The 27,477-nt window shown below is 43.0% G+C and overlaps 1 protein-coding gene across 1 annotated transcript in view; it reads right to left on the reverse strand.

Annotated features, from left to right (window-relative positions):
- ALMS1 (ALMS1 centrosome and basal body associated protein) overlaps positions 1 to 27,477 on the reverse strand; it is a 68,746-nt gene that overhangs the window by 28,102 nt on the left and 13,167 nt on the right. Inside the window, exons 3-8 of the mRNA XM_051618315.1 lie at positions 26,287 to 26,482; positions 16,849 to 16,966; positions 13,427 to 15,590; positions 11,397 to 11,556; positions 7,911 to 9,128; positions 7,124 to 7,254 (exon numbers count right to left, since the gene is read on the reverse strand). Coding sequence (XP_051474275.1) covers positions 7,124 to 7,254; positions 7,911 to 9,128; positions 11,397 to 11,556; positions 13,427 to 15,590; positions 16,849 to 16,966; positions 26,287 to 26,482 — 3,987 coding nt within the window. The remainder of the gene's footprint in view (positions 1 to 7,123; positions 7,255 to 7,910; positions 9,129 to 11,396; positions 11,557 to 13,426; positions 15,591 to 16,848; positions 16,967 to 26,286; positions 26,483 to 27,477) is intronic.

Consider the following 27,477-nt stretch of genomic DNA (forward strand, 5'->3'; position numbering starts at 1 on the left):
CCCTTGCTCAAAGTATGGCTAACTTCAACATTGGCACAGGTCCCTCAGGGGCCTCCTCTCATCAAATTTTGAAAATCTCCAAGGATGGAGATCTTGTATACAACTTTTGTATGTTTCTTGTATCTTTAATAAATCTGTTTCTCTAAGAGCACAAAGAGAAACCCTTGCGAGTACAACTGGGAAAAACTTATTGCCCAGGGTAATTTATTCCTGTCAACATTGACCAAAAATCTGCAACAGCTTTTGCCCTGAAGCAAGTGAAGACAACAACTCACCCGATCTGTCAACACTGCACCTCCAACGAGGGGCAGAAGCAAAACAACTGAAACATTCATCTTTGCAAGCAGCTGTACCCATTCCAGAGAAAGGAGCATGTGGCCACATGCAGAGACTCCCTGCACTAGCCCAGGTGTCACACAGCCAGCCCAGGTGTCACACAGCCAGCCCCTGCCTTGACACAAAATACCACTCCACACAAGGTGCCAGGAAGCAGCTGCCTCTGACATGGTTTCACCCCAACTCTTTTGGACAGGTCCAGAGGCAGCACCATGGTTAGTGAACACTGGAAGTGGATGAGACAAAACACAAATCATTTCATCAGCATCCAAACCTTACATCCAGATCATTCAAGCTCATGGTAGCATGTGTGAAACTCAAGGCCACCAGCCTTCTTGAGAGAGGATTCCTTAAGTGTGGACATGATTTTATTAATTTACCAGTATCTGCACTTCCTTAATTTGTCATTAAAAATTACAATGCTTCCATTGAGGTGCAGAGAGCAAATCTAAGATTAAGGTACTGCCATGAAGACGGTCCAGATAAGATTGGTTTAAAATAATATATAAATAAGTCTAGACTATTTTTTTTTCCTACTGTTTGGAACAACTGGAACAGCAGAGAATATATCACAGGAGAAGCATCACAAAATGGTTGGGGTTGGAAGGGACCCCAAAAGATCATCTAGTCAAACCTCCTGCCAGAGCAGGATCACCTAGAGCAGATCACAGAGGAACACAACCAGGCAGTTTTGGAGTGTCTCCAGAGAAGGAGACTCCACAACCTCTATGGGCAACCTGTCCCAGGGCTCTGTCACCATCAGAGTGATAAAGGTTTTCCTCGTGTTTCCATAGAACCTCCTGTGCTCCAGTTTGCACCCATTGCTCCTTGTCCTATCACTGGACATCACTGAACAAAGCCTGGCTCTGTCCTCTTTGTCCTTTACGTATTTGTAAACACTGATGAGGTCACCCCTCAGTCTCCTCTTCTCCAGGCTCAAGCGACCCAGCTCCCTCAGCCTTTCCTCATCATCAGAGAGATGCTCCACTCCCTTCATCATCTCTGTGGCTCTGCGCTGGACTCTGTCAAGCAGTTCCCTGTCCTGCTTGAACTGAGGGGCCAAGAACTGGACACAATATTCCAGATGTGGCCTCACCAAGGCAGAATAGAGGGGGAGGAGAACCTCTCTTGACCTACTAACCACCCCCTTTCTCATGCACCCCAGGATCCATTGGCCTTCTTGGCCACAAGGGCACATTGCTGGCTCATGGTCATCCTCCTGTCCACCAGGACCCCCAGGTCCCTTTCTCCTACCCTGCTCTCCGGCAGCTCAGCCCTCAACCTGTACTGGTCCATGGGTTGTTCTTCCCCAGATGCAAGACTCTGCACTTGCCCTTGTTGGATTTAATTCAATTTCTCCCTGCCCAACTCTCCAGCCTGTCCAGGTCTCCCTGAAGGGCAGCACAGCCTTCTGGTGTGTCAGCCACTCCTCCGAGTTCGATGTCATCAGCAAACTGGCTGCCAGTGCCCTCTGTTCCCACACCCAGGTCGTGGATGAATACATTGAATAGTACTGGTCTCAGTACCAACCCTCGAGGGACTCCACTAGATACAGGACTCCAACTGGACTCTGTCCCCTTGACCACACTTCTCTGACTTCTTTCCTTCAACCAGTTCACGATCCACCTCACCACACTTCTCGGTTTAGCTGCAAGGATGCAGTGGGAAACGGTGCCAGTTGGAATTTGGAAATAAAAAAATCAGTCAAAACCACTGTTGGTCTAAGTCAGCAAGTATAAAGAAATATTCCACAAGAGATTTTCCATCCTTTCTACATCCCAGATGTCATTAGCAGTCAACTTCTTCAGCAAGGTCTGGATAACCATTCCAAAGCAGTACTTTCCTGTAGCTTATTTGGCTTCCTGTACTTCCTATAGCCCAGAGGGACAACAAGGAACTTCAGAACAATGCCAGGACACAGAGCAGCCCTGTGCTCCCAAGATCACCCCTTCCCTCATCCAGGCATCAGTTCAATGGCCTGAAGTAATACACAGCAACTCCTCCTCCTGAGAGCAAGCACAGAAGATGCTATAAACTCATCTCCCCGAGCCTTTCACATGTCTTATTGTGCTTGTCATGTGTCATCTTTGCAAAAAAGATCTGTATGGCATATGATCTCCAAGAGATTGCAGTGCAAATTTAGAGCTGCAACTCAATGAACTTCCTGAACAAGTGAGAAAGTACAAGGAGTGGAAAAATACAGCACCTAGTGGAAGAAAAAAGGGTGCAAAGGGGCAACATTCTCTTTGGGGCCCATAAAAATACAGGGGGGGAAATAACATCCTCAATTCTTAGGTTTAATATGGTGAAAATGTACTTACCTTGAAGAGCAACTCAAAAACTCTCCATCTCAACTGGGGGACCAAAACAACTGCACAATGTGGTTATATTTGAAAGAAAAAGCTCCTGGAACAGAAGACCACCTACAAGACTTTGGCTTTTCCCGTTTTCTTATTCTTTAAATTCTTCTTATCTGGGAAAACCCTAATGGTCGCAGTGGAAGAAAAGTACCAGGGCTGATTTTTTGAGCAACCTGGTCTGGTGGGAGGTGTCCCTGCCCATGCAGGGAGCTTGGAACTAGGTGATCTTTAAGGTCCCTTTCAACCCAAATGATTCTATGATTCTATTATTTCTGAAGCCTTGGATTTACCTTCCATATCCTCTTCTTAAAAATCCCCACCTCCCACAAATGGAAGGTCTACAAAACATTCACTCCAACAGGTTTGTCACTTTTATAGAACAGAAAACAAAACCTAAAATTCCGAGTTATGCTCGTGATTGGAGACACCTCTTGCAAATTACATTTTTATACTTAATGTTCAGAATCACAGAATCCCAGACTGGTTTGGGTTGGAAGGGACCTTCAAGATCATCCAGTTCCAACCCCCTGCACAGGCAGGGACACCTCCCACCAGCCCAGGTTGCTCCAGGCCCCATCCAACCTGCCCTTCAACACTGCCAGGGATGGGGCACCCACAGCTTCCCTGGGCATCCTGGACCAGGGTCTCACTATCCTCACAGCAAAGAATTTCTTCCCAATGTCCAACCTAAATCTCCCCTCTTCCAGTTTTGATCCATTCCCTCTTAACCTCTCACTCCCTGCCCTTGTCCCAAGCCCCTCCCCAGCTTTCCTGGAGCCCCTTCAGGTACTGGAAGGTGCTCTGAGTTCTTCCCAGAGCCTTCTCCAGGCTGAACACCCCAACTCTCCCAGCCTGTCTCCAGAGCAGAGCTGCTCCAGCCCTCCCAACATTCTCATGTCCCTCCTCTGGACTTTGGTGTCATCAGCAAACTGATCCACTGTCCACGTTACTGATAAAATGTTAAACAGCACTGGTCCCAGCACCCACACCTGAGGTTCCCTTTTTTGGGTCACTATTCAGGGGAGCACTCAAGTACATGTTTGCAGCCCATTTCTGTGCATATGTCCAGTCACCTCCTTGAACACTGTGCTCAGCTAGAACTCAGAAATCATCATGATGCTTCTTTTTAGAGTCTGTTAACATATCACCAGTGACAAACAGCTATCAAACAGACACCATCAATCTCAGAAGACAGAACAATCCTTAGAAGCAAAAGATCCCTGGGAAGAACTCTCCCAAGCTGTCCTGCTCCTCCCTTCCATTTTCTTTTCTTTTGATGGACAGGCTTCACATGATTCCTGCAAGAAGCAGTAAAATATCACAGTGGGACATTACTTGAGTTGTCACCTACAAAAATGAGAGGCAGAGTCTCAAGCTTGTAAAAAGAACACTCATCATAAGCCTTCATCAGAGGCACTAAATCAAGATGATGATCTGACGAAGGAATTGTTTGCCTGAGTGCTGGGAACAGTTTGTCTCCCTCAGTCTTTAAAGTTCAGTAGAAAGAAAATATCTTTCCATAAACTTTGCTCTGTTCATTTTAAGTCAGCACACTGCCAGCTCTGCTCTGCAAATTCAACAGGTGTTTGACAGAACAGGTCCCATTACATTTATCCTAATTTTTTTTTAATCAGCAAAAAACCTGTTTTTTATTTAATTACTTCTCAACAATCTATATTTTTCATTGATATATTGTTTTGTTTGGAGGAAAGAAAACACATTTATCTTAAGCACAACAAAAAAAAACCCTGCCACCTTTGTTTTGCAAATTTTAAATCATTTTTTTAATCTCAAATTCAAGCCATTGTAAAGCAAAAATACATCCAAGATCAAAGCAGAAAATGTTCACAGAATCATAGAATGGTTGAGGTTGGAAGGGACCTTAAAGATCATCAGGTTCCAACCTCCCTGCATGGGCAGGGACACCTCCCACCAGCCCAGGCTGCACAAGCCTCATCCAACCTGCCCTTGAACACCTCCAGGGACAGGGCTTCCACAACCTCCCTGGGCAACCTGTTCCAGCACCTTACTGCCCTCATGGTGAAGAATTTCTTCCTGATGTCTGGCCTAAATGTCTCTGCCCTTGTCCCAAGCCCCTCCCCAGCTTTCCTGGAGCCCCTTCAGGCACTGGAAGGTGCTCTAAGGTCTCCCTGGAGCCTTCTCTTCTCCAGGCTGAACACCCCAACTCTCCCAGCCTGTCTCCACAGCAGAGCTGCTCCAGCCCTTGGATCATCTTCATGGTGTCCTCTGGACCCTCTCCAACAGCTCCATGTCTCCCCTGTGCTGAGGGCTCCAGAGCTGGACACAGCACTCCAGGTGGGGTCTCACCAGAGCAGAGGGGCAGAGTCACCTCCCTGGCCCTGCTGGCCACACTTCTGTTGCTGCAGCCCAGGACACAATTGCCCTCTGGGCTCCAGCACACACTGGTGGCTCATGTTGAGCTTCTCATCTCCTCCCACCCCCAAGTCCATCTCCTCAGGGCTGTTCTCCAGCCATTCTCCCTCCAGCCTCGATTTGTGCACGGGGTTGTGCTGACCCAGGTGCAGGACCCTGCACTTGGTCTTGTTGAACTCCATGAGGTTGGCATGGGCCCACCTCTCCAGCCTGTCCAGGTCCCTGTGGATGGCATCCCTTCCCTCTAGGGTGTCAACTACTCCACACAGCTTGGTGTGGTCACCAAACTTGCTGAGAAGATGCTCAAACCCACTGTCCATGTTGCGGTTCACCTAAAACAATTTCTTACTTTGCAAAACTAGGATCATTTTTTTTCTCCCTCTAAATTGGGATAAAGTCTTTCACAGCTGACAGTGGATCACATAAAAGTTCCAGTCTGTAAAGAGTTCATGTGAGGGACAAAGCTGCTATCTAACAAAATCTAAAACTTGGGGAAAAAATTGCTTCAGGGCTTCTATTTTTTTCATGAGGAGCTTGGAGCAAAATGGAGCAAAAATGGATTTTTGTGTTGGTCTTTTTTCTTTATTTTTAGAAGTTCAGACAATTCTTAAATACAATTGTTAACATAGGGGTTTTTTCAGGCTTCCCACTCAAAGATTACATCCATCCAGGAAGAACTGAGAATTGTGGTCTACTGCTTTTTGGATGCTGATGTCTGTATTACCAACAGTGTTCAAGCCCAAGAAACTCTCCCACAAACAGGACTACTCTTAAAACACTGGTTTTCATTCTTGTTGATGCAAGGCTTTTAATTAAAACAAACAAACCAAACCCTACTGCTTTTCCTGGGAGGCAGGCAGTCTCCAGGGAAAAAAAATTAGGAAAAAAATTTAAAAGGAAGGCTTTGCTAAAGCTTAAGGACAGATTATGACTATTATCAAATGCAGGTTTTCTTCATCCTCCTCAGGAACTGCCCCAACCTTTAGCTCAGCCTCATTATCCAGTCTCTCTGCCACCAGCTCAGAGCCATCTACCCTGCACACATGAATAGATCATCCATCCACTACTCATGTTATACCAACATCTCCACATTTTTCCAACCTGTTCCTTTAATCAAAATACTTTCTGTGAATAGTGTCCTATCTTGGGACACAGAGCCCCTAGAAATGATGACATAATTAGACTGGACACCAGATGAATGCTGAAAACCTATTTAAAGTCAAACCAAAAGATAAATATACTCCTGATGAGAGAAATTCCATTCCAGATATACTATATATTATGATATGAACTAGAAATTCCGAAGGAGAGATTAAAAATATTACAACAATTTAAAGTTTTCATAGAAAAATAGTGTTCTAAGAGACTGAAAGCTCATCTAGTCTACATCCCTGCCCCAAATCAGCATTAACTACACCTAGATTATTCTCTACAGCTCTTCTTAAAAACAGACTATGATTAACACTCATCATTAACATCCTCATCATTAAGGAATTTCTAACAGGACTTCCTCCCACTTGAAGCCCCATCACCTTTGATACAGTCAACACAAAGGATGGACAATTTACCCTCCTCTTCCCTGAAGCACCTTTTCAAAAGCAAGCACCACACTCCTTTGTAAACATTTCATACACATGGGCAGAAACACAACAAACCCTGTTACCCAGACACTGCATTGGAAAGTAAACTCCTTCCAACCTAGGCAGAGTTTACCAGGCACAGTCAGCACATGCATAAATATTTTGTGAAAAGCAGAACTCATTAAGCCAATTAAGAATTATGAGCTGTATGTAGAATAACACCAGTTCTCCCATCACACCATCACTGACCACATCTCCTGTCCTTCATACTTTCCTTCAGAAGATCTTCAGTTGTGCCATCCCCCCCACCCAAGGTATCCAACTACTGCCCAGGGGAAAACAAAAAAACTCCTAAACTCAACAGGCATGTGCCATGGCTGGTCCTGAAACATACCCAGGAATTGACTCAATACAAACATTCTCTCCAAAGGAGCTGGTTTGTCTGTTTTGTACCTTTGCTAGAGCAGATTTCTTGGCACTCAGCAGCAGCTCTGCCTTTATCTCCTCTATTCTTTGTTGGTGCTCTTCATTCAAGTCTGTCACTGGCTCCTGAGCTTGGCTGGCCAGTTTTAGCTTCATCCATGCTGCACAGAGAACATCAAACAGAAAGCAGGTTCCTTGTCATTTTCTCACATCAGGTATGAGAACAGTCTAATAACTTCAAACCAAGACTTTGCTGTGCCTTCCTATTGCCTGGGTCTGTCTTTCATACAGTCCCTCCCCAAATTCTTAACCCAGCAGGTGCCTAATAGCTATGGGGATAAAACACCTTTTCATGTCAGTGTTAGGAAGATACTCAAACTAGAAAAGCCCAGTTCTCTCCCATTCCATCATTCCACATAAGGTAACTGAGTAACATTGACCACTTAGGCTCTGTCCCATTAACATTAATACAATATAACACAATATAATCACCCTTAAAATCAGGGGAACAGACTCAGATGCCCTCTCAGAGTCACAGGACCATTCTGGTTGGAAAAATCTTCAAGATCATTGAGTCCAACCACCACCCTAACTCTGCCACATCCACCACTGAACCTTGTCCCCTGGCACATTTGTCTTTTTAGGTGTCTCTAGGGATAATGGTTCATCCACCTCCTCAGGACAGCCTGGATCACCAAGTCCATATCTCTTTCATTCCAGAGCCATTTCGAAGCAATCCCTCAAACAGATGCCTAAATAAAGATTTGTCATTCTAAACATGCAGACTTGATAAAACACAACCGAGCCGTTTCGTTACCTCGTGATGTCCTCTCCTCTTCATCTGCACTTGTCAGCAGTTGTGGTGCACCCGACCCACTTCTCAGGAGGTTTCTGACATGGGCAGCTAGTGAATCTCCACTGCTACTGTCCTCGCTCCCTCCAGTGCCTCCTGCCTTGCTTCCAGCTGCACTAGCTTTGGACAACATGCTCTGCAAGCCTCCTGCAACACTGGTGGTGCTTCCTGAGGAAGAAGGGTTGCCCAGCTCCAAAGTTCTTCCAGTGCTGCCTTCACTGCTTCCATTGCTTTGTGCAAGGCCCACAAAACCAGGCTGATTTCTGTCTGTAGTTACACTGCTGCAGCCTTCTGGCTCAGACCTTCCTACTGATTTTTCTGTCCTAAACTCCTTGGTTATTTCCTTTACCATCTCTTCATCATTGTGCAAATTGACTTCAAAAGACTTTTCCCATTTTAAACTGCCTGTGTTATAATCCAGGGGCTTCACTACTGGCCCCTCTTCTTGCACACTTCTCCAGGTCACAGTCTCAACCCACGACAGCATCTTCTGGAACTGAGGGTCGCTGCCTTTCCCTGACCTGGAGCCTTCAGGCCCATCCTCCTCTCTAATCAGCACTGGAGAAGACTCATCAGTTTCTCTAGAAGAGGAAGTGGAAAAAACAGGATCACACCACCTGCCAGCTATATCCTCTGCCTCTGCCAAAAGCTTATGTATTTCTTGCAGTGCACCAGATCCAATCAAGGAACCGCTTTCTTGACCCTCTGTTCTCTTACTACCTACACTTGAGGTTTGTGATCCTCTGTCAACTTCCACTTCACGTTGAACTCCAGCCAAAGCACGGGCAGTCCACGTCTGCAGGCTGCTGCTCACATCTTCTGACTCATTTTTAGCTAGCAGATCTTGGACACTTTTTGCAGCAAGCAGGGGACTCTCTCTGTCAGAATGGCAGCCAGCTGAAGCCATTTGCTGCTGGTGGTTTGGTTCAACTGGTTTGGAGACATCTGAAGGCTCTGTCCCCCGTTGTGTGGAAAGCAGAGAAGTTGTCTCCAGCTGATGGCAGGACAACCCACACTGACTCACTGGTTTGTCTCCAGAAAATCTTGAGAACTGGTGAGAGAGTTCACAGAGTGACAGAATATCAAAGCCAACTTCTGAACTCATTGGTTTAGACAGACTGAGAGTGGAAGTGCCAGAATTGGACGTTGTTTGGGTAATCTGAAGTGCTGATGGCAATTTACCTACAAAGAAACAGAAGATGCAGGAAGTTCAGGGCTCCAGAAAACAGCTGCATCAGTACAGACTACTTTGTCAGGTGCTAGAGGGCTTGTAAAGGGAAGGGAAAATGGAAATATTGAAAACATTTAGAGAACTATTTTTCAAAGTTATTCTGAAGTTGTAACTTGAACTAAGGCTTGCAGGAGAATTCTCCACTGAAAGAAATCCCTTAGTCCACTGGGGAGAAATACAGAATACCAAAGAAACTATGAAGCTTGACTTATCATACAACCATCGAATGATTCAGGTTGGAAAAGACCTTTAAGATCATCAGGTCCAACCTTTAACCCTACTCTACTATGTTCACCCCCAAACCATGTCCCCAGTCACAACATCTAGGCAACTTCCAGGGATGGTGATTCAACCAACTCTCTGGAGAGCCTGCTCCCATGTCTGACAACACTTTCAGAGAAAACCCTTGTCCTAATGTACAGCCTAAACCTCCCCTGGTGTAGCTTTAGGCTGTTCGCTCTTGTCCTACCACTTAAATAACTTGCTTTTAGATAAAGGCTTAAACTAGGTTTTAAGTAAGTGTTCTCAGATAAATGACACAGAGGTGGTTGAATGTCCAAATGAACATTTGGATTCCAGCATCCCTGCAAGAGGCAGGAGGGCTGTGGGGCAGTATTTCCAAAATATCCTTTTGGAAGAAGGCAAAAGACACACTATGGATAAGTATTTCCCACCATTGGTTAGAAAGGTGCCAAAGCAGAGAAGATGCACTTTTAGCATTTGGATACAAAAGCCCTAATGGATAATTTTTTTTAATTTAAAAAAAAAAGCCAAACTTGAGCACAAAGGCTGTTCTGAAATCCAAGCTGGCAGGTACACACAACAGGGAAGAGTTTTAAACACAATTTTGTTTCGTAGCCCAAGCACTGAAATTTTCAAGTGCACTAAGTAGTCCAGAGTCCAGCTGAACAGCATCTCCACTGAGGACAACTCTGCCCCTGTACCAACTGCCAAGGTGTTTCAGTTGCCAAGTCTCCCACAAGGCTTGAAGAAAGAAAAAAAAAAAACCACAAATAAAATAAGCAAGGCCAACAGGGATATAAGAGGAGTGTTTAATCACTTTGGTTTAGAAAGACAGGTCAGTGCAGGACTCGTGAAGTCACAGATGTTCAAAGGGCTAGAGAGGTCCTTGTTGTGAAGAGCCTTCAGATCTGCTCTTCCCCACTGGGCACAAGATGCAAATGCCAAAGCAGAACATGGAAAAGACACATCTGAAGGAGCTGCAATGCATATTTTCACATTTTAGACAAAATACATGGGCACACCACTGAGGACCATCTTAACCCTCACTGAGGGCATTGTTCTTCATCCAGAAATGACACTTGAGGTCATTTTGATTTTTTAATGTTGAGATGGATGGATTTATGAACTGATCAGGTCAGTTATAAAATACGCTTGACTTTTTGTCACCCTGAAAACACCAAGATATCTCAAACAACAGGAAACCAAGGATTGTTTCTCTTGCAGGAAGAAAAAAGTCTGGTAACATTTCTTTAATCTTCAGATACAAACCATTTCCTTCTTAGGAACTCTTGTAAAAAGATGAAATAAAAAAAAAGGATATCATTTCATTGCACAGACTAGAAGATGCCACAAAGCCAACAGTGCTTAGTGAGAGGGATGTTTTCAAGTGGTTTAATGCTTATTTTTCCAATGGCAAATACAGGACCCAAGACTGGCTTGAGTTGGAAAGGACCTTCAAGATCATCCAGTTCCAACCCCCTGCATGGGCAGGGACACCTCCCACCAGACCAGGTTGCTCCAAGCCCCATCCAACCTGCCCTTCAACACTGCCAGGGATGGGGCAGCCACAGCTTCCCTGGGCAACCTGGGACAGGGTCTCACCACCCTCACAGTGAATAATTTCTTCTTAAGATCTCATCTAAATCTCCCCTCTTCCAGCTGGAAACCTTTCCCCCTGCTCCCATCCCTCCATGCACTCGTCCCAAGCCCCTCCCCAGCCTTCCTGGAGCCCCTTCAGGCACTGGAAGGTGCTCTAAGGCCTCCCTGGAGCCTTCTCTTCTCCAGGCTGAACACCCCAACTCTCTCAGCCTGTTCATATCTCACATTTGAGATATCAGAAGATCAACTCATACAAATGAAGCATCACATGAGAAGAAACACACTTGGCAGGAACAGGTCAAGAGCAACCTCACAGCTGAGTCTGAAGTTCAGTGCTGTCTCAGGCTGGCACACCACAAGGTCCTCCCTCCTTGTACCTTGGTGCTGTGGAGCTGTCCTGGTCAGGGTGTCCGTGGAGTCCTTCAATGTTCTGAGCTCTGAGGGGGAAAACTCCACTTCCCTGATGGGTCCTCGGGGTGCAAAGGGTGTCAGTATAGTTCCAGGTGACTGATCAATGCCAAGGTTGCGAAGATATATCTGGCAAAAAGAAGACCAGTTATACACATGCCACTTGTACAAAAGGTCAATGGATTGTCAAGTTGCACGTTTCCCCTGTCACCTTAAATTCAAACAACTTGCTTCAAAGCATCTTAAGCCTCAGTCATGTTCAAAGCACACTAACAGCTCACCCCAGTGTTGCCTGGGGTTGTTGTGGCCCAAGTGCAGGACCCAGCACTTGGCCTTGGTGAAGCCCAGACCATTGACATTAGCCCAAGGATCCAATCTATCCAAGTCTCTCTGCAGAGCCTCCCAAACTTAGCCAATTCTTTTTCCTATTAAATAAACATAACAATAGCCATATATGTGACAATCTGCTTTACCTTGTCAGTGATTTATGAGAGCAGAATTCCTCACCACTAGGGCTGGTGAACATGCCTAATTTACACTCATATAAAAAAGGAGGTAACAGGCAACTTCTACTTCTCATGGATTTCATTGAAAATATCCTCCCTACAATATTTATATTTGTTTCAATACATATTTGCAAAGACAACTGAGAGAAGAGTGCTTCTGTAACACAGTTCCAAAGACCTAATGATTATAGGAGTCATCTTGTGAGAGGAACAGCCACTTACTCAGAAGATAATTACATGTTTATGATTAACATAAATCTGCATTTCATTTTCTCCAACACTCAACAGTTATTGGTATCCCTGACATGGCTGCCACGATCTGCCCTCCATTACCACCAACCATCCTAAAGGAGGGAAGGGAGGAAAGAAATCTTCATATGCCAAGTGGGAATAAAGCAGGAAAGGTACCCAGAGGCTTCCGACCTCCTTTGTGAGCAAAATACCAAAAAAATCAAGCATTTCTGCCTTGGATACTGGAACTAAGTGAACAAGCAAAACGAGTATTTATAGAAAAAAATAAATAGGGCAATTTGATTTGCCAAGGAAGTTGTGTGTTGGTTTTGCTATTATTGCAGATCCGTGGGTGTGTGAAGTTCATTTCTCCTCTGCAGCCCAGCATCTCCTTACTCAGCAGTTGAGTCTCAGTCTCATGTTTGGATAATTATAACCTGATCTTTTGAAGGAATCAGGAAGATCAGAAATGGCTTATCAATGCTCTGCTAAAAGAGCTAGAACCAATTTATTTATAACTCTTTCACCACACAGATTTCACTTTTTATCACTGTCTTCTGTTCCTGTGTCCTTCATGTTCCACCACCATCAGCCATCAATATCTAAATTTCTCTTACTTTCTGTTGCCATGATACTATCACCTATACCTGGAAAAAAACAAAACTAAATCTTTCCCACATCCAATTCTTTCACAGAATCACAGAGTGGTGGGGGTTGGAAGGCACCTCTGGAGATCATCTAGTCCAACTCACCTGCTAGAGCTGGGTCCCCTAGAGCAGATCCCACAGAAACAGGTCCAGGCGTTTCTTTGCCCATGTTAAATACTACCCAGAAGTTATTTCTTCCACTCCTGTATTTAAGACAAGCTGAGCTAATAACATGTATTAAATTCACCAGTAGCACAGACCAGTGCAAAACCAGTTCATTCAGTCTGATGCAGACCCTACCAGAGTCCTCTAAAAGAACAATGGGGCAGGGAAAAAGGGATCACTCTGAAACTGTTTAAACGGTTTAAACTAGAAGAAACTAAAGGGTCCTTTAAGATTATTTTAGGTTTACATAAACCACATACTTGCTAGTATTTCTAGAAGATGGCATGTTCCCAACATGACTGGAGGGTAGAAACTAACTATAAGCATCCTAGTGTTTTGTTCCTGTGAGATCGTCTGTCCTTTGCACTCTATGACAGCCAAGAGTTCTCTGGTCTCCTCATAATCAAAAGGTAAAGAAGAGTTACACATTTGGGTTAGAAATGAACTTACTGGGATCCTTTCTTCAATATTAAGCTCTTCTTTCACTGGAGTTTCCAAAGAAGTTGCTTCAACAGGAATGAAGTTATCATCATCTGCACTGAAGGTGGGTCTGGAAACCACAGAGGAGCGCCCTGTAGAGCTCAAGTCCCTCTGGCTACTTTCCCCAGAACTAAGAAGATGATTCAAACTATCAGGGGAAATATCATCAAAATTGTCCATGCTGACACAGCCAACAGGAATATTTAGGTTGTGAGAATGATTTTCAAGAAGATCACAATTCTTCTGGTCATCAGTGAGAGAGTCTCCATCCTCTCTGAGGAGCTGAACAACATCTTCACTGGGAGCAACCACATTTGGGGCTGAACTGTCCCCCCTACTATAACTTTCTGCATCTTTACCAGTAGGTCTAGAACCAACCTCAACTGAGAGCTTTTGTAACGTGGAGCCTCCTGAACTATTTTCAGGCATTCCTAAAACATTACTTTTGTCTTCTAGAGGCTGCACTGCCTCTGTTGACTTTCCTGGTGGAATAACTTCCATGTTCCTGCTGGAAACATTTACTGCATTGTCAGACTGAGATCTAGTAAGGGGAGGCTGGACAAGCAGCAAGTTTTTATTATGCAAATGGAAGTTTCCCAAGGAACCTGTCTCTCTAGGGGAAGCTGCAACATAATCCATGGGGTCTCCACCATTTTTTTGCACTGACAAAATATTGTTTGAAGAACTGGCAATTGCACTGTAGGCTTTCCTTCTCGGGGAAACTCCACCTGGGTCACATGAAGTCCCTGCCTGGGGTCCCTCCTCTGGCTGGCTCACATTCCAAGCCCCTACCTTCTCCATGAAACTAAGCGATGGGAGAGACTGAATTCTTCCACTGTGGGGATGTTTCCATTTTAAGGACTCAAAAGGCTCACTGTTCTCCTTCTGGGCACACTGCAGTGACCGCTGCTTCTCAACAGATACAGGGGGACTGGTAGATGAGTTCTCTGAAGTTCCTTCATTTAAGCAGGAAGAAGAGGCCTGAATATCTGATTTGATCACAGGGATGCCAAGTTCTTCTGCCTTAACATTTTTCTTTAGAAGTAGCCCTGGAGTAGACTGATAGTTTGGATGAGCAAAGTGTACAGAAAAGGAGCCATCACCTACAAGGTTAAAGGAAGGGGAAATTCCTGTAACTTTGTGTCCCCTTTCTATGGAAAAATCTGAAATAGTTAATTCACTCCTGCTTTCTCCAGGTTCTGCTCCCACTGGGGCATCCAGGCTGCATGGAGAAGGAGCTTCCATGTTACTCATAACTAGTGGTTTAGGTGCACAATCACCAGTGCTTGTCACAGTAGGGATAAACTCCTTTTTCTCAGATCTCACTGCAGGAGATAGTTGTTTCTGATGATGATCCAGGGAAGCTCCCTGGGGTTCCTCAACAACAGCCACAAACTCCAAGCTTTCAGAGCCATTTAAACCCGCTCCACGTTCCTTTGACATCCCCTCACTTGTTTCACAAGCCTTGGCAGAAAAATCACCTTGTGCTTCTGAAATTTTACAACTGTCTTTCCTCAAATCATCAGATAAATCAGTAGACAAGCCAAGCTCAGGAATCTTCTTTTCTTTTTTCAGCTTCTCCAGCTGCCTCATGCACTCTTCTGACTTGGTCTCAGCCATTTTTACCTTTTCCTCTTTCAACTCTCCCTCCCTTTTTTCTGAATTCCTAGTTAGTGCTGGTTTACAGGAGTTTTCTGAAGAGGAGAACCTGTCATGCCTCAGTAACCCTTTTTCTTTCTCTGAAAGCCCAAAACCAGCAGTTGCTACATGGTTGTCATGGGAGAAACACTCATCCTTTACAGATGTACTCCAGATAAGAGAAGGTTCCATGTGGTTCAGTCTGTTTGGCATCCCCGTTGAGGTGGGGTTTGCTAAATTCTCACTTGTTTGGGGCATCATTGCCTTCTCTTCAGTATCATTTTTATAGCCATCATTTGCCTCCTTGTTCACAAGCAGCTCTCCAGAAGAAGGGGTTTGCTGAGAGGAAGAACTGGCACCCAAAGGTTCCATGTGTCTGAAGGAGAGGGGATGCTGGGCCAAAGTGAAGCAGTCACTGGGTGCAGACCCTGCATCCTCAAGGATGTGCAAAGCCTTGGAGTGCTCCTCAAAGGCACCAGAAACATCAGGGACTCCTCTAGAAGAGGCAGGAAAAGAAAAAAAAAATCAATTTCTTATCATTTTTATTTTACCATCCAAATTCTCTCCTTTAATTTCAGAGGCAAAAGTACAACTTGACTCAAATAACTGGGGTTTAGCAACATACACAAATATTTCCCCTAAATAGGCCAAAATGTGGAGAAATGTGAAGAAACTTCAAACAATATTAAAAAGCTCTGTCCTATGAAATAAAGGTTTGAAAATAATGTTGGTTTCTACATAGTATGTCAATATTTTTCAATCAATTTAGGACTGAAGTATTTTGTACTAAGAGGTTATTAGTTAAATAAAATACAGAGGTTGCTTACACACATATATAAAATTGCATGGGATTTTTTTTTAAATATAAATCACCTACTTCAGTTTCATTACATCAATTATACCTTTAGATGATATGAAATAAGCCACGATCTCATCAATAAATTCCTGCTTGAAAATAATCATCAAACCCCAATTAATATTAACTCTGTGGAAGTAGATCAATAGTTCTGGTGGAACTAAGCTCTGATCCACAAAGTCAAGTGACAGTGGATCACATCAGGAAGAAATCTGTCTCCTGTCACACACCAAATAAAGTACAAGGAAGCCTAAACACCCGTGATGTGATAAATGTGTGTTTAAATGCACTTTCTTTTTTCCCATTTTTAACAAAGGGCTGAGGATTTCCTGGTACAGAAAGAACAATTTGTCACACCCTGAAATGAAGGCTTTGGACAAAGACTTTTACTGGAATAGCTATTCCTTTATGTATTCATACTTTATATAAAACCATGTTTATAAACCACACTTAACATGTGTTACTGCAGTACATACAAACCACAGAATTATTACATTATTACATGCATATTATGTACATATGCATGTATTTACTACTGTAAACACAAGTTGTATCTGATTTGTGTCCCCAAAATGTCATCAAGTTTATTTCAGAGTCTAAGAAAGCCTAAAAGATGTTTGAGAGGGTGGAGATCCTCATTTCCCCATTTTCTTCAGGTACAGTAGGATGACAAGCTCAGAAGAGGCTTGTTCTGGTCCTCCCTTGTTCTAACTCTTTGCAGGCAAAATAAAAAGTTGAGTAGAACTCTGACAGCACCTTCTGTCAGTACCAACCACAGCTTAGTCTTACTCCTGTGACCATAAAACTAATTATTTAGTTATCAAATGTAGGAAAATTCATGGCCACTCAGGAAAAAATGTATGCACTCTTGCCATGATGCCAGGTAACTTCATCTTACCTTAAGGGAATAAAATCCATCTCTGAGTGCTGGAGAAGTGTCTGCTCTGAAAATCTTTGGTCTTGGGTTGAATACCTCAGCAGTGGAAGACAGGGAGAGCACTGACTGCCTTGAGTAGCTGTTAAAAATAACAACACCAGAGTAATAAAAGCTTGCAGGCAATCCCTCCTTAAACTCCCCTGCCAACTAATCCAGCCTTCAGTTCACAAACATGCCAACTGCACTGAAAATGATGGAATCCCACCATTTATATCCTCTGCTGAAGCACATCCCCTCACGTCTTAACTTCAGCTTTATCACATATCAAATTCAGATTCCTTCTCATCAATCCCAAACCACCCCAGGACACTGACATCTCTAACTTAGCCCTTATCCTTAACTTCTTCCTGCACACATCCCTGCTCTTTTCCACTCACTAGTCAGCACCTCCTCTTGTGAGTTCCAGGCAGTCTGTACACACTGGAGAAAGTCCACAGGACTTCTACTTCACTTCTTTCTAAGAACAAAGAATCCCCACTGCTGCCTTTCCCTGTCCCCATTTTTCCATCAGTTTTGTTTACAGCAGAGGTTTGGTTTTTTTCTTTAGGGTTTCAAGATGCCAAGTCATAATAAAACTTGTCACCACAATTGCACTACTACTACTGCAGCAATACAGTGTAGTTTCTATCACAGACTTCTTTGTCCTTTGAGGTAGTTGGCACTTCTTTTGTCAGTTCACTGCTTACAAAAACAGAAGTGTTTTATAGCTCAAGAGTGAAAGCAATGATCAGGTGGGATCGGAGAAGTGTACGTTACTACAGACATATTTTGATAGATGCAAAAAAACCCAAAACAGATACCTTCCAGTACTTTGATAAATAAGCATTTTTAAAGAAAGAAAGAAAAAAAAAAAAGCTATTTCTTGCCTTTCAGAGCCCATATTAATTTCATTTGGGTTCATTAGTTTTCAACCATCTCATCAAGCCATCCTCTATGTCACCTAGAGAAGCATGATCACATCAGGTAAGGTGACCATCACACACAGAGAATCAAGCTTACACCACCTCAGCTTTACCCTGAGGTTTTCTACTGCCTCTTATTACATCCCCTGATGAGTCGTGCCCAACCACCAGGCACCTTTCTGATTTATTTTTAACTTAATGCTTCCAATTATCATCTTTTAAATTACATTAGAACACTACATAGTGAGAGGATAATTACATGAACAGAAATAATTCCACACCACACGGCAAAGCTGGCTCAAAACTTGGATGCCTTCTAGTCCCACCCCATCAGCAGCTAGAAAAATAATAATATGATTGCTATTTAGTTTCTAAGTTCCCCTTCTCTCCCAGCAGCTGTCCCCACCACATGGTCAGCCTAATGTCTCCTAGAGGAAGCCAAATTTATACTTTAGCATCTGTAGTACAGATGGCACAAACATGCTACAGCAACTCAAGCGGGGAGTCTGTTTTTCTAGCACCCAGTACCTCTTGAAAGCTAAATTCTCCCTTTAATGGATAAGTGCATTACACTGCTCACAACTCCATTTCACTTTTGTCTTAACTATTTGCAAAACTAAAGATGAAGGAAAAGAAAAAAAAAGCCACCTGTTTTTTCTGAAAGTTCATAGGAAAGGAAACTATGTGTATTTTCAAAAACTAGGTATGAATTGCTGCTCCTGAGCAACCTGACCAGACAATGTAGACTGCTAAGTACCCCTGCAAAGCTGGCTGAAAAAACAATTCTCCCACTCATGGAAGTGTAAAAAAACTAGAGGAGAAAACTCAAGACTGGCAGTGTCAGCAGAGAGGGAACAGGAGGCAAGAAAATAAAGAACAAGGTCAGGGATGTCTCATTTATAATTAACAGCACCTCAGGGCTCTGTTTTATTACAGAGCACAACCAAGATTTGGTCAAATCACAGAATCAGAGAATCACCAGAGAATGGTTAAGGCTGGAAGGGACCTTCAAGATCACCAGGTTCCAACCCCCCTGCATAAGCAGGGACACCTCCCACCAGACCAGGCTGCACAAGCCTCATCCAACCTGTCCTGGAACACCTCCAGGGAGGGGGCAGCCACAACCTCCCTGGCATCCTGTTCTAGTGCCTTATTAACCTCACGGTGAAGAATTTATTCCTGATGTCTGATCTAAAACTCCCCTCTTTCAGTTTAAAACCATCACCCCTTTTCCTATCACTCCCTGCCCTTGTCCCAAGCCCCTCCCCAGCTTTCCTGGAGCCCCTTCAGGCACTGGAAGGTGCTCTCAGGTCTCCCTGGAGCCTTCTCTTCTCCAGGCTGAACAGCCCAACTCTCCCAGCCTGGCTCCAGGGCAGAGCTGCTCCAGCCCCTGGGTCATCTTTGATGCACCAGATGCATCATCTAATGTACCAGACTGATTGTTACTTTGTGATTTTAATCACAATTTATGTCATGATTTAAAATCATGGACCATGAGACTGATGTAATTCATTGTAATCTCCTTAGCATTTATTTAAAGTGTACTTTAGAGAAAGAAAAGAGGTTTGTTTTCAGGGGCTGATACTGACTTGGAACCAGAGCTTGCACATTATTCCCAACCACTAATTGAGAGTGGACAATATTTACCATGCATTTATTTTGTTTGTTTACTCAATTATTGTTGTTATACTTGAAAATACTGAGTAAATAAGCATAGTTAGCTTGGATGCAGAACTGAGTTAAGGATGCAAGTCCATGTATTTTAAGAAACATTAAGCAAGCTGGAATCTAAACTATCTTAGCTGTGTTAGATGTACTCTTTTTTCCTCCCAAATCTAGTTTTACATTTAAAACTATATTAGTGAACAAAAGTAATAGTCATTGGAGTTATCAAATTAGACTTGTCATCTCCCATCATGATGCACTTCATGTTTGCAGAGCTGGCACCTCATTTTTATTCATATCATGGAAGGGGAAAATAGACTTTCCTGATTTTCAGCTTAACTTTTTCACTTTGAATGAAGATGTGTTTTCAAGCTAAACTGAAAAGCAGGAGTGATTAAAGAAAAAGCTTTTCTGCACAGTAAAGACTGGGTGTGCTGACTTTGAAAATGAAGAAACAAAAAAAAGACTGAGGGAGGGAACAAAAACAATTGGGGAAAAAAGCTGTCAGTTACTGTCAAAAATAGGTCTTGACAAACAAGTTTTTTTAATCCATTTATAAAGGTATTGATAAAATAATGTGAATATACACTTCTATTTGATATACACACACACAAGTCACAACATTTGGCTGATAAATCAATATTTTGAAGATATATTAAATCAACAAAAATGTAAGTACCACTCAACATTTGTATTAAGAAAGTCAACCCAGCACTCAAGGGATGAAAAATTGTTTAGCATTCTCCAAGCAGAGTTATAATCAGGAAATGCTTCATCTCCTGAGCCCCTTCCAGAGCTGTTCCTGTCCCTGTGTGAAACCTCAGAAATCCTGACTTTCTTAGGTAGAAGACACACAGGTGAGGCAAGGATTTGCCAAGCAACAAACATCTCACTGCACAGACCATTGATAAAAGGCAGTCTGGGGTACAAAGAGACACGTTTTAGGGTGGCTGAAGTTCAGCCACACGTTGGTGAGAACACAGCACCCCAGCAAATCTACCAGAGTGACAAAATACCTTAGGAAGCAACAACTCAAGATGAGAACCTGGGTCGTTACAAACAAGCCACCAAGGGGAGGCCAGAGCAGTACTGAATCCAAAATGGCATGTAAATGTTTCATATAGATATGTAAGAATAGTGAGTAAGTAGTAACAAGGACTATTCTTTCCAACCTTTTCCTGAAACTGTTACTGAAATGGTATTTGCAGATTCTGATGATTTTAACTCCTTATTTGGAAATACCACAGGAGGACCAGAGAAAACAGCTAAAAGACTGAAGAAATATGCCTCATCACACGAGCCTCCTGGAGCTAAATCTGTTTCATATAATCAAAGAGAAGATTAAGGGTGACTTGATTACATTTCTATGTACATATGCAGGAACAGAAATCTGGTCATTTAGAAGCACTTCAGCTCAGGTAACCTAAAACAAGAGCGTGACACAGAACACTGAAGCTGTGCAAACCTAGGAGACAAATAAGGCATTTCTGAGTGCACATCAACAGAACACAGCTGGCTCTCCACAAAGTGTGCAAGGCAGTTTAGATGGATCATTAATGGCTCCAACAGCTACCTGAACAGCACGGGGAAGTTTTGCCTCAATTCTCCCTCTTCCCTCCCTCGTCAGACTCTTCCATGTAATCCTTAACAAGAGTTCTGTGTCTCCACTTGAAGCAGTGGGAAGGGACAGCCCTGACCACACCTCAGGAAGAAGGGACAGCCCCAACCTCCTCAGCCCAGCCCAGAAATGTGCTTCACCCTCCCTTTTTAGCACAGGCAAGAGAACCCCCATCCAGCTGAAATGGAACCACCTCCATTTCCAATCCTACCATTACATTTCAGTCTGAACAAGCTTAGCTGATTGCAGGGATTCATCTAGTGGGTCTGGCAGAAGGAAGGCAGCAGGAATAAGTATTCAGGAGAAAGAAAAGCCAGACTCTTTTGCAGTAGCTAACTTAATACTGCAAACCTGCACCCTCAGACCAGCCTCACTCCCCTGACTCCTCCACAGAACATTCTGGTTTTTGCCCTGGAGCAGAAACCTGCCTCAGGCTGACAGGGCCTTGCCTTCCCCAGAGCTTTCCAGGCAGAGGAACCGTGGTGGTGATCACTGACTTGAAGCAGCAGATGACTGACAAGGCCAGGAAGAGTGAGGAAAAAAGATAAATAAAAAAGGAGGAAAGAGAATAGTCAAGATTCACTGCAGGCACATCCTCAGTAGAAACCCTCTCCTCCAGCTTGTCCCCTGCAACAACTGGTAGGGGTGACCTATAAAACACTCTCATGGAGTTAAATACATGACATTTAACTCAGCCAATATATAGTAATATATTAATTTTTTAAAAGAACTCCAGCCACATCATGTGTTCTGGCATTTCTGAACATTTCCCAACCTTCCAGCACATGAACCCCAATGTTTTCAATAACTTCTTTTCTTCAGGAGACAGAAAGATCACCGCTCTCTTGTTTTGGATGCTCACAATGATTTAGGGGCTCATTCTGCCCAGACCTCACCCAGGTTTTGCAGAGAAGCAGGTGCTGAAGGCTTAAAGCAGCAAGTGACGTCAGTACAAAACTCCTCCAGCATTTGTCAAAACAGGAATTCTTCCTGCTGTCACTCTGAAGGTCAAAAGCTTCCTCACAGTTGAATTCACTGAACAAGCAAAGCTGGGCATGCTACTTTATCTTACAGCCTGCTGACAATTCTGAATGCCAGAGTCAAACTGCCATTTGTGGAAGATAAAAAAGGAAGGCAAAACAAAAACAAAACCTTCTTGGCTTGATCAATCTGTTCCACAATGCAGCAGGAGCAATTGCAATACAACTGTCATTGTGATTTCCCCCCTCCAAATGAAATTCAAAACATTTTTTGAAGAGAAGAAGGAATAAATTAACATTAGAGCTTCTGTTTCCTCCTTCCCTCTCACCTTTCCTCCCATATCTGGAAATTTCAGTGGATATACAAAAAGGCTGTAGCTACTGGTACAATCACTAGAGAGCAACAAATAAAATTCCACTGGCTTTTAAAATGCAGACTTTGACAAGTATCAGGAATTTTTCTTGATGATATGGTTTCCAGCTCTGCAAACCACAATAACGTGGGCAAAATGCTATACAAAATATACTAAATACAACAAACCTCTACAAAGGAAGACAGCAAAGACAAAGCATGCCTAAGCTACCATGTCCTTCCACTTTTTATTCTGTCTTAAACGTGGTGTTTCCTACATGGCAAAAAAAAAAAAAAAAGGGGGTTTACTCAAAATTAACCAACTCTAGGCAGACAGCAGCTCCCTGTGATTCACACATGGCTTTTAGTTACCAAGCTGTCTGTAGGCCCAAGCATGACCCAGCCAAGAATGCTTTTATTTCATAAAGGAGAAAACCTCTTGAAAAACACCTCTGAAATAGTTCCAAACCTACAGCAGCCAGCAGTTAATTCAGCCACACCAAGCTGGTCTGCCTCACTTCATCTTCCTGTTTTAAGAAATAAACTGAAAAACAATTTTAAAAAAAAAGGCTAAGGGCAGCAAAGGGACAGGACTTTGTGGTCAGGACAGACTAAAAGCAACAAACTAACTCTGCATTGGCCAATGTCTGGCATCTCCTGTAAATGACCTGAAGTTTTTAAGAAGGCAAAAGAACCCCAAACAAACGTGGTGGTCTTTCCCTTCATGCTTGTGTGTCATCTAGAGGAATTTTAAAGGTCCTTCAGCAGATGGATCCTCTACCAAAGCTAACCCTGTCCCAGGTTCTGCCTTTATGGGTAGAAGTCACTGTCTGTCCTATTTTCCTTTAGAGAAATCCATGTATATCCACCACCATGAAGTTACCAGAGAACCACATAGGACAGAACCCCTGAACAAGCCAAACAAGAGGTTCAGGCAGTGACACAGCATTTATTTAAATCAGATAATCCAAGTTACCAAAACCAAATTCAATCTTTGAAGAAAGCATAACAGGAGACACAAGGGATGGTTGCAGCCATCAGTGTGAGACCTACGGGTGGAAGGCACTGAGCCATGGGCCCCAGAGGGGTCTGGCATGAACCAGAACCTCTGATCCTGATCCATCAGAGATGTTCTCTCTCCCCTCAAAGGCTCCTTTCACAAAGGATGAATCAAAGCATTATCAAAATGGCCATAAATACTGATGAAAACGAGCAAGAGCTCCATGTTGTAATAACAGCCAAACTCATAAAAGCCTCAGGAGTTGCCATGGATGTTTACCAGGTTATTCCCAAGGCAATTTCACCTCCAGAACAAAAAAAAACCCAAGAAACAAACCACATACACTTGAGATTATGCAGGCAGGTATGGGAATGGCAAATTGCAAGTTGAATTTGCAGTTAACTGGAAGCAATGCAGGTTTATTTTAAAATACCAAAAATAATCATGTTATTTGCCTATAATAATTTTGTTTGTTCATGAAAAAAACCCATAAGCCTACAGGTGTAGTGAAAGCAGCTTTAGGAGCACCTTTATTCAGCAATTTCAGTTACATTCTGGAAAAAAGAGTCACAAATAACCTAATGGATGTAGTAACACTTGAGTGTGCAAAGGGAGTCCAGAGGAGGCCACAAAGATGATCCAAGGGCTGGAGCAGCTCTGCTCTGGAGGCAGGCTGGGAGAGTTGGAGTGTTCAGCCTGGAGAAGAGAAGGCTCCAGGGAGACCTTAGAGCACCTTCCAGTGCCTGAAGGGGCTCCAGGAAAGCTGGGGAGGGGCTTGGGACAAGGGCAGGGAACGAGAGGATGAGGAGAAATGGTTTTCAGGTGAAAGAGGAGCGATTCAGATATTAGGAAGAAATTCTTGGCTGTGAGGGTGGTGAGACCCTGGCCCAGGTTGCCCAGAGAAGCTGTGGCTGCCCCATCCCTGGCAGTGTTGAAGGGCAGGTTGGATGGGGCTTGGAGCAACCTGGGCTGGTGGGAGGTGTTCCTGCCCATGCAGGGGGGTTGGACCTAGATCACCTTTAAGGTCCTTTCCAACCCAAACCATTCTGTGACTCTATGAATGTGAATCTCTAAGGGATATCAACATAGAAAGGAACACTTTGGGCCTAGCAACAGCATCACTAAGTGTTTCCAAGGATTCACAGGCAAGTTACGTGCACAAGAGGAGCCTGGATGGGGTATCATTAAAGTACAGAAGAAAACCAAGCATCATCAGCAGGTAAGAAAGTTATCAGATGACAGAGCAGTAAGTTCCAGGACACACAGACAAAGGATTGCACGGGGAAAATGAACAATTCCACTGGAATTGAGACAGAGCTAATCTTGAAAGCCAAAAGTTCACATACACTGCGTCATCAAATCTGGTGTGAAAACTAGTATTTAAGAGTTGAAAAAAAATAAATAAATCTATGTTTAAATGCAGCAACTGCTAATTTAAGAGTGCAGCCAAGGGATGACAATCATGTCTGGGGTCTGGCAAACAGCTGCTTAGCATAGGAACTCAAATGTGTAAGGAAGCAGCAATGCACAAAATGGAATAACACAACTGAGGCAAGTAAAGAACATGCCCCAGCCTGGGTGGATAAAGAAGCTGCTGATAACAATCTTAGCTAATTTTGTCTGCCATAGGTAGCAGAGAAGAGAAAGTAAATCAATTCAGCCATATGAGTATTGTTAAATATACCTTGCTTAGTGCTGCTTTTACTGGGTTTGGTTTCATTCATTGCACATGCTCAAAAAGGGAGAGCTGGAATTCTTGGCAGATTGACTGCCACACCTGAAGCTTGAAGTTAAAAAAAAAAGAGGGGAAAAAATGAGCAAATTATGGTAATAAAGAAAAATTTATCTGATAAAAATTGGCTTCATTTTCAAGATAAACATGTTTACCTTGTTGAGGATAGATGTTTCCTATGATTAACAGTGAGTGAAAAATTGTCTCTGTTTCCACCATTTTGAGGATTATTAGAAATTATTACACAAAATCAGTAATAAGGTTTATGTCTTAAAATGTAGAGAATACATGCTGTGTTATAAAGAGAAGTTTATCTTTTCAAAGATGTATTCCTACCAGTGGACTAAAAATTATACCCCCAGAACTGACCAGAATCTTCTGACCCCACATGGCTGAAAATCAATGTAAAGGACCAAGGCTGAATGTTAAATCTTGGAACTTCTCAAACCAACCTTTAACTAAACTATGAAGATTAGATGGGAAAGGAAGCCAGATTGTCCAGAACCCCATCCACCTTTGGACAAGGGCTTGTAGTGAGAGGACAAGGGGCAATAGATCAAAACTGGAAGAGGTGAGATTTAGACTAGACATTAGGAAGAAGTCACTGGCTGTGAGGGTGGTGAGACACTGGCCCAGGTTGCCAGTCTTTGTCTAGAAAGAAATCCTATAAGAAGCAGTGAAATGCAGAAGCAGAACCCAGAAGTTTGAATGTATGAGGAAGAGATGCAAGCATGCACACACCCTGAGCAGTTTTTCATGTTACCAATACAATTATATCTACTTTATTATAACTATTTCAAAATTAACTAAGATCTTTGACTAAGAAATTAACACAGATTTTAAGGACACAGAAGTGTCACCTCACCTAGAGAGAACCTCCACATTATCTACTCAGGTTTACTATTAATGCTAAAGAAAAGCAAAACTACAGGTTTACCTCAGATTAAAGATAATCAGTTGACACGTTAGAAGTTCCAGGGAAGGTGCACAAACCCTCTCTCTCATTTTGTAGATGGGCTTTGCCAGTAAAATGACACAGAATGTATTTTGTTAACACCAGTTCTCATCAAACAAATCAAATCCAAGCTAGGGATTGATCTTAAGAGTCCTAATTGTTTAGCAGTTGAACAAAAGGCAGCTGTGACCATACCCAGCAGTAAGCCATGTCCTCTGTCTCCAGGGAACTGCCTTCTAGATGCTTCTGCTGAGGACAACAATCCTTCCTCCAGTGTAGGGAACTCACTCAGGTCACTTCTATCACGAGTCAGGCCAAGCTTTGTCCCCGAGGCAGCAGCTAAATGGCTGACATCCACTTCTGCAGGAAGCTGGTACCATGACTCCGTTCCCTGAGAACAGGTGGGGAGAAAAAGAAGTGCTCAAGGATCAAGAAAGCTTCATAAGACATGTTTCCAAAAGAAATAAAGACTGAGTCGTGGGGGGAAAAAAAATAAAAATGGAATTATGGCTTCTCAACTGCATTTCCAATACAAACACTCCATTTTCAATCATGCCGTAAGAACTGCTGAAGGCCACAGTTCTCACAGCTCACTATCTGATCACCAGCCTTCCAGCACTTGTCTGAAACTGCTCCCTCTCCAAATCCTGCCATGGCAGCAGACTTTTTCCAAACCAGAATGAAATCTCTCACTCAGGAAGAAAAATCTTGATAAGGACAAACACTTCAGTAGGACACTGTGTAGTAAAGACTGTTTGCAGTGAACAATTGAGGAGTAACAAGCACAACAGCTTCTGATTTGTCTTTAACAAAAGTTTCTAATTACAGAACTTCTGAGTTTACACAAGTAACAAGAATCCTGGCCAAGTCTTTGCTATATTTTAAGCAAAGGACTTCCAGCTAATGTTCAAACTGAAAGGAACATCTTTAGTTCAAGTAATTCATTAAAGAATTTGCACTGGGATTACTGGGGAAGTAATTAAACAGATAAATTTTAATTATAGAAGAGGCACAGACCTGTCCTCAGTGCAGAGAATTAAGAGTATCAATCATTTATAAGGCAAACCATTAACACCAGCTTATATAACTTATAATCAAATGTGTGTTAATACAAGAAAGGAAGTGTCCCAGTGAATTGGTAGAAGTACAGCACAATCCCTACTCAATAGCTGCAAGCTCTCCTACCTTTTAAAACATTACTAAGGTATTAGAAGGTATATTAACTATAATTTTTGCACTAGATTCTTATAATTTTGAAATTAAAAAAATGTATCAGCTCAGTCTTTTCAAAACACCTTTGATCTTGTGCACTTCTCAGAGTAATTAAATACCTGGCAGTATATCCATCAGCTAGTTCTATGAGTGTATCACAATGGTGGTCATTTT

Source organism: Apus apus, chromosome 4, assembly GCF_020740795.1.
Source record: "Apus apus isolate bApuApu2 chromosome 4, bApuApu2.pri.cur, whole genome shotgun sequence".
NCBI classification, from domain to species: Eukaryota; Metazoa; Chordata; class Aves; order Apodiformes; family Apodidae; genus Apus; species Apus apus.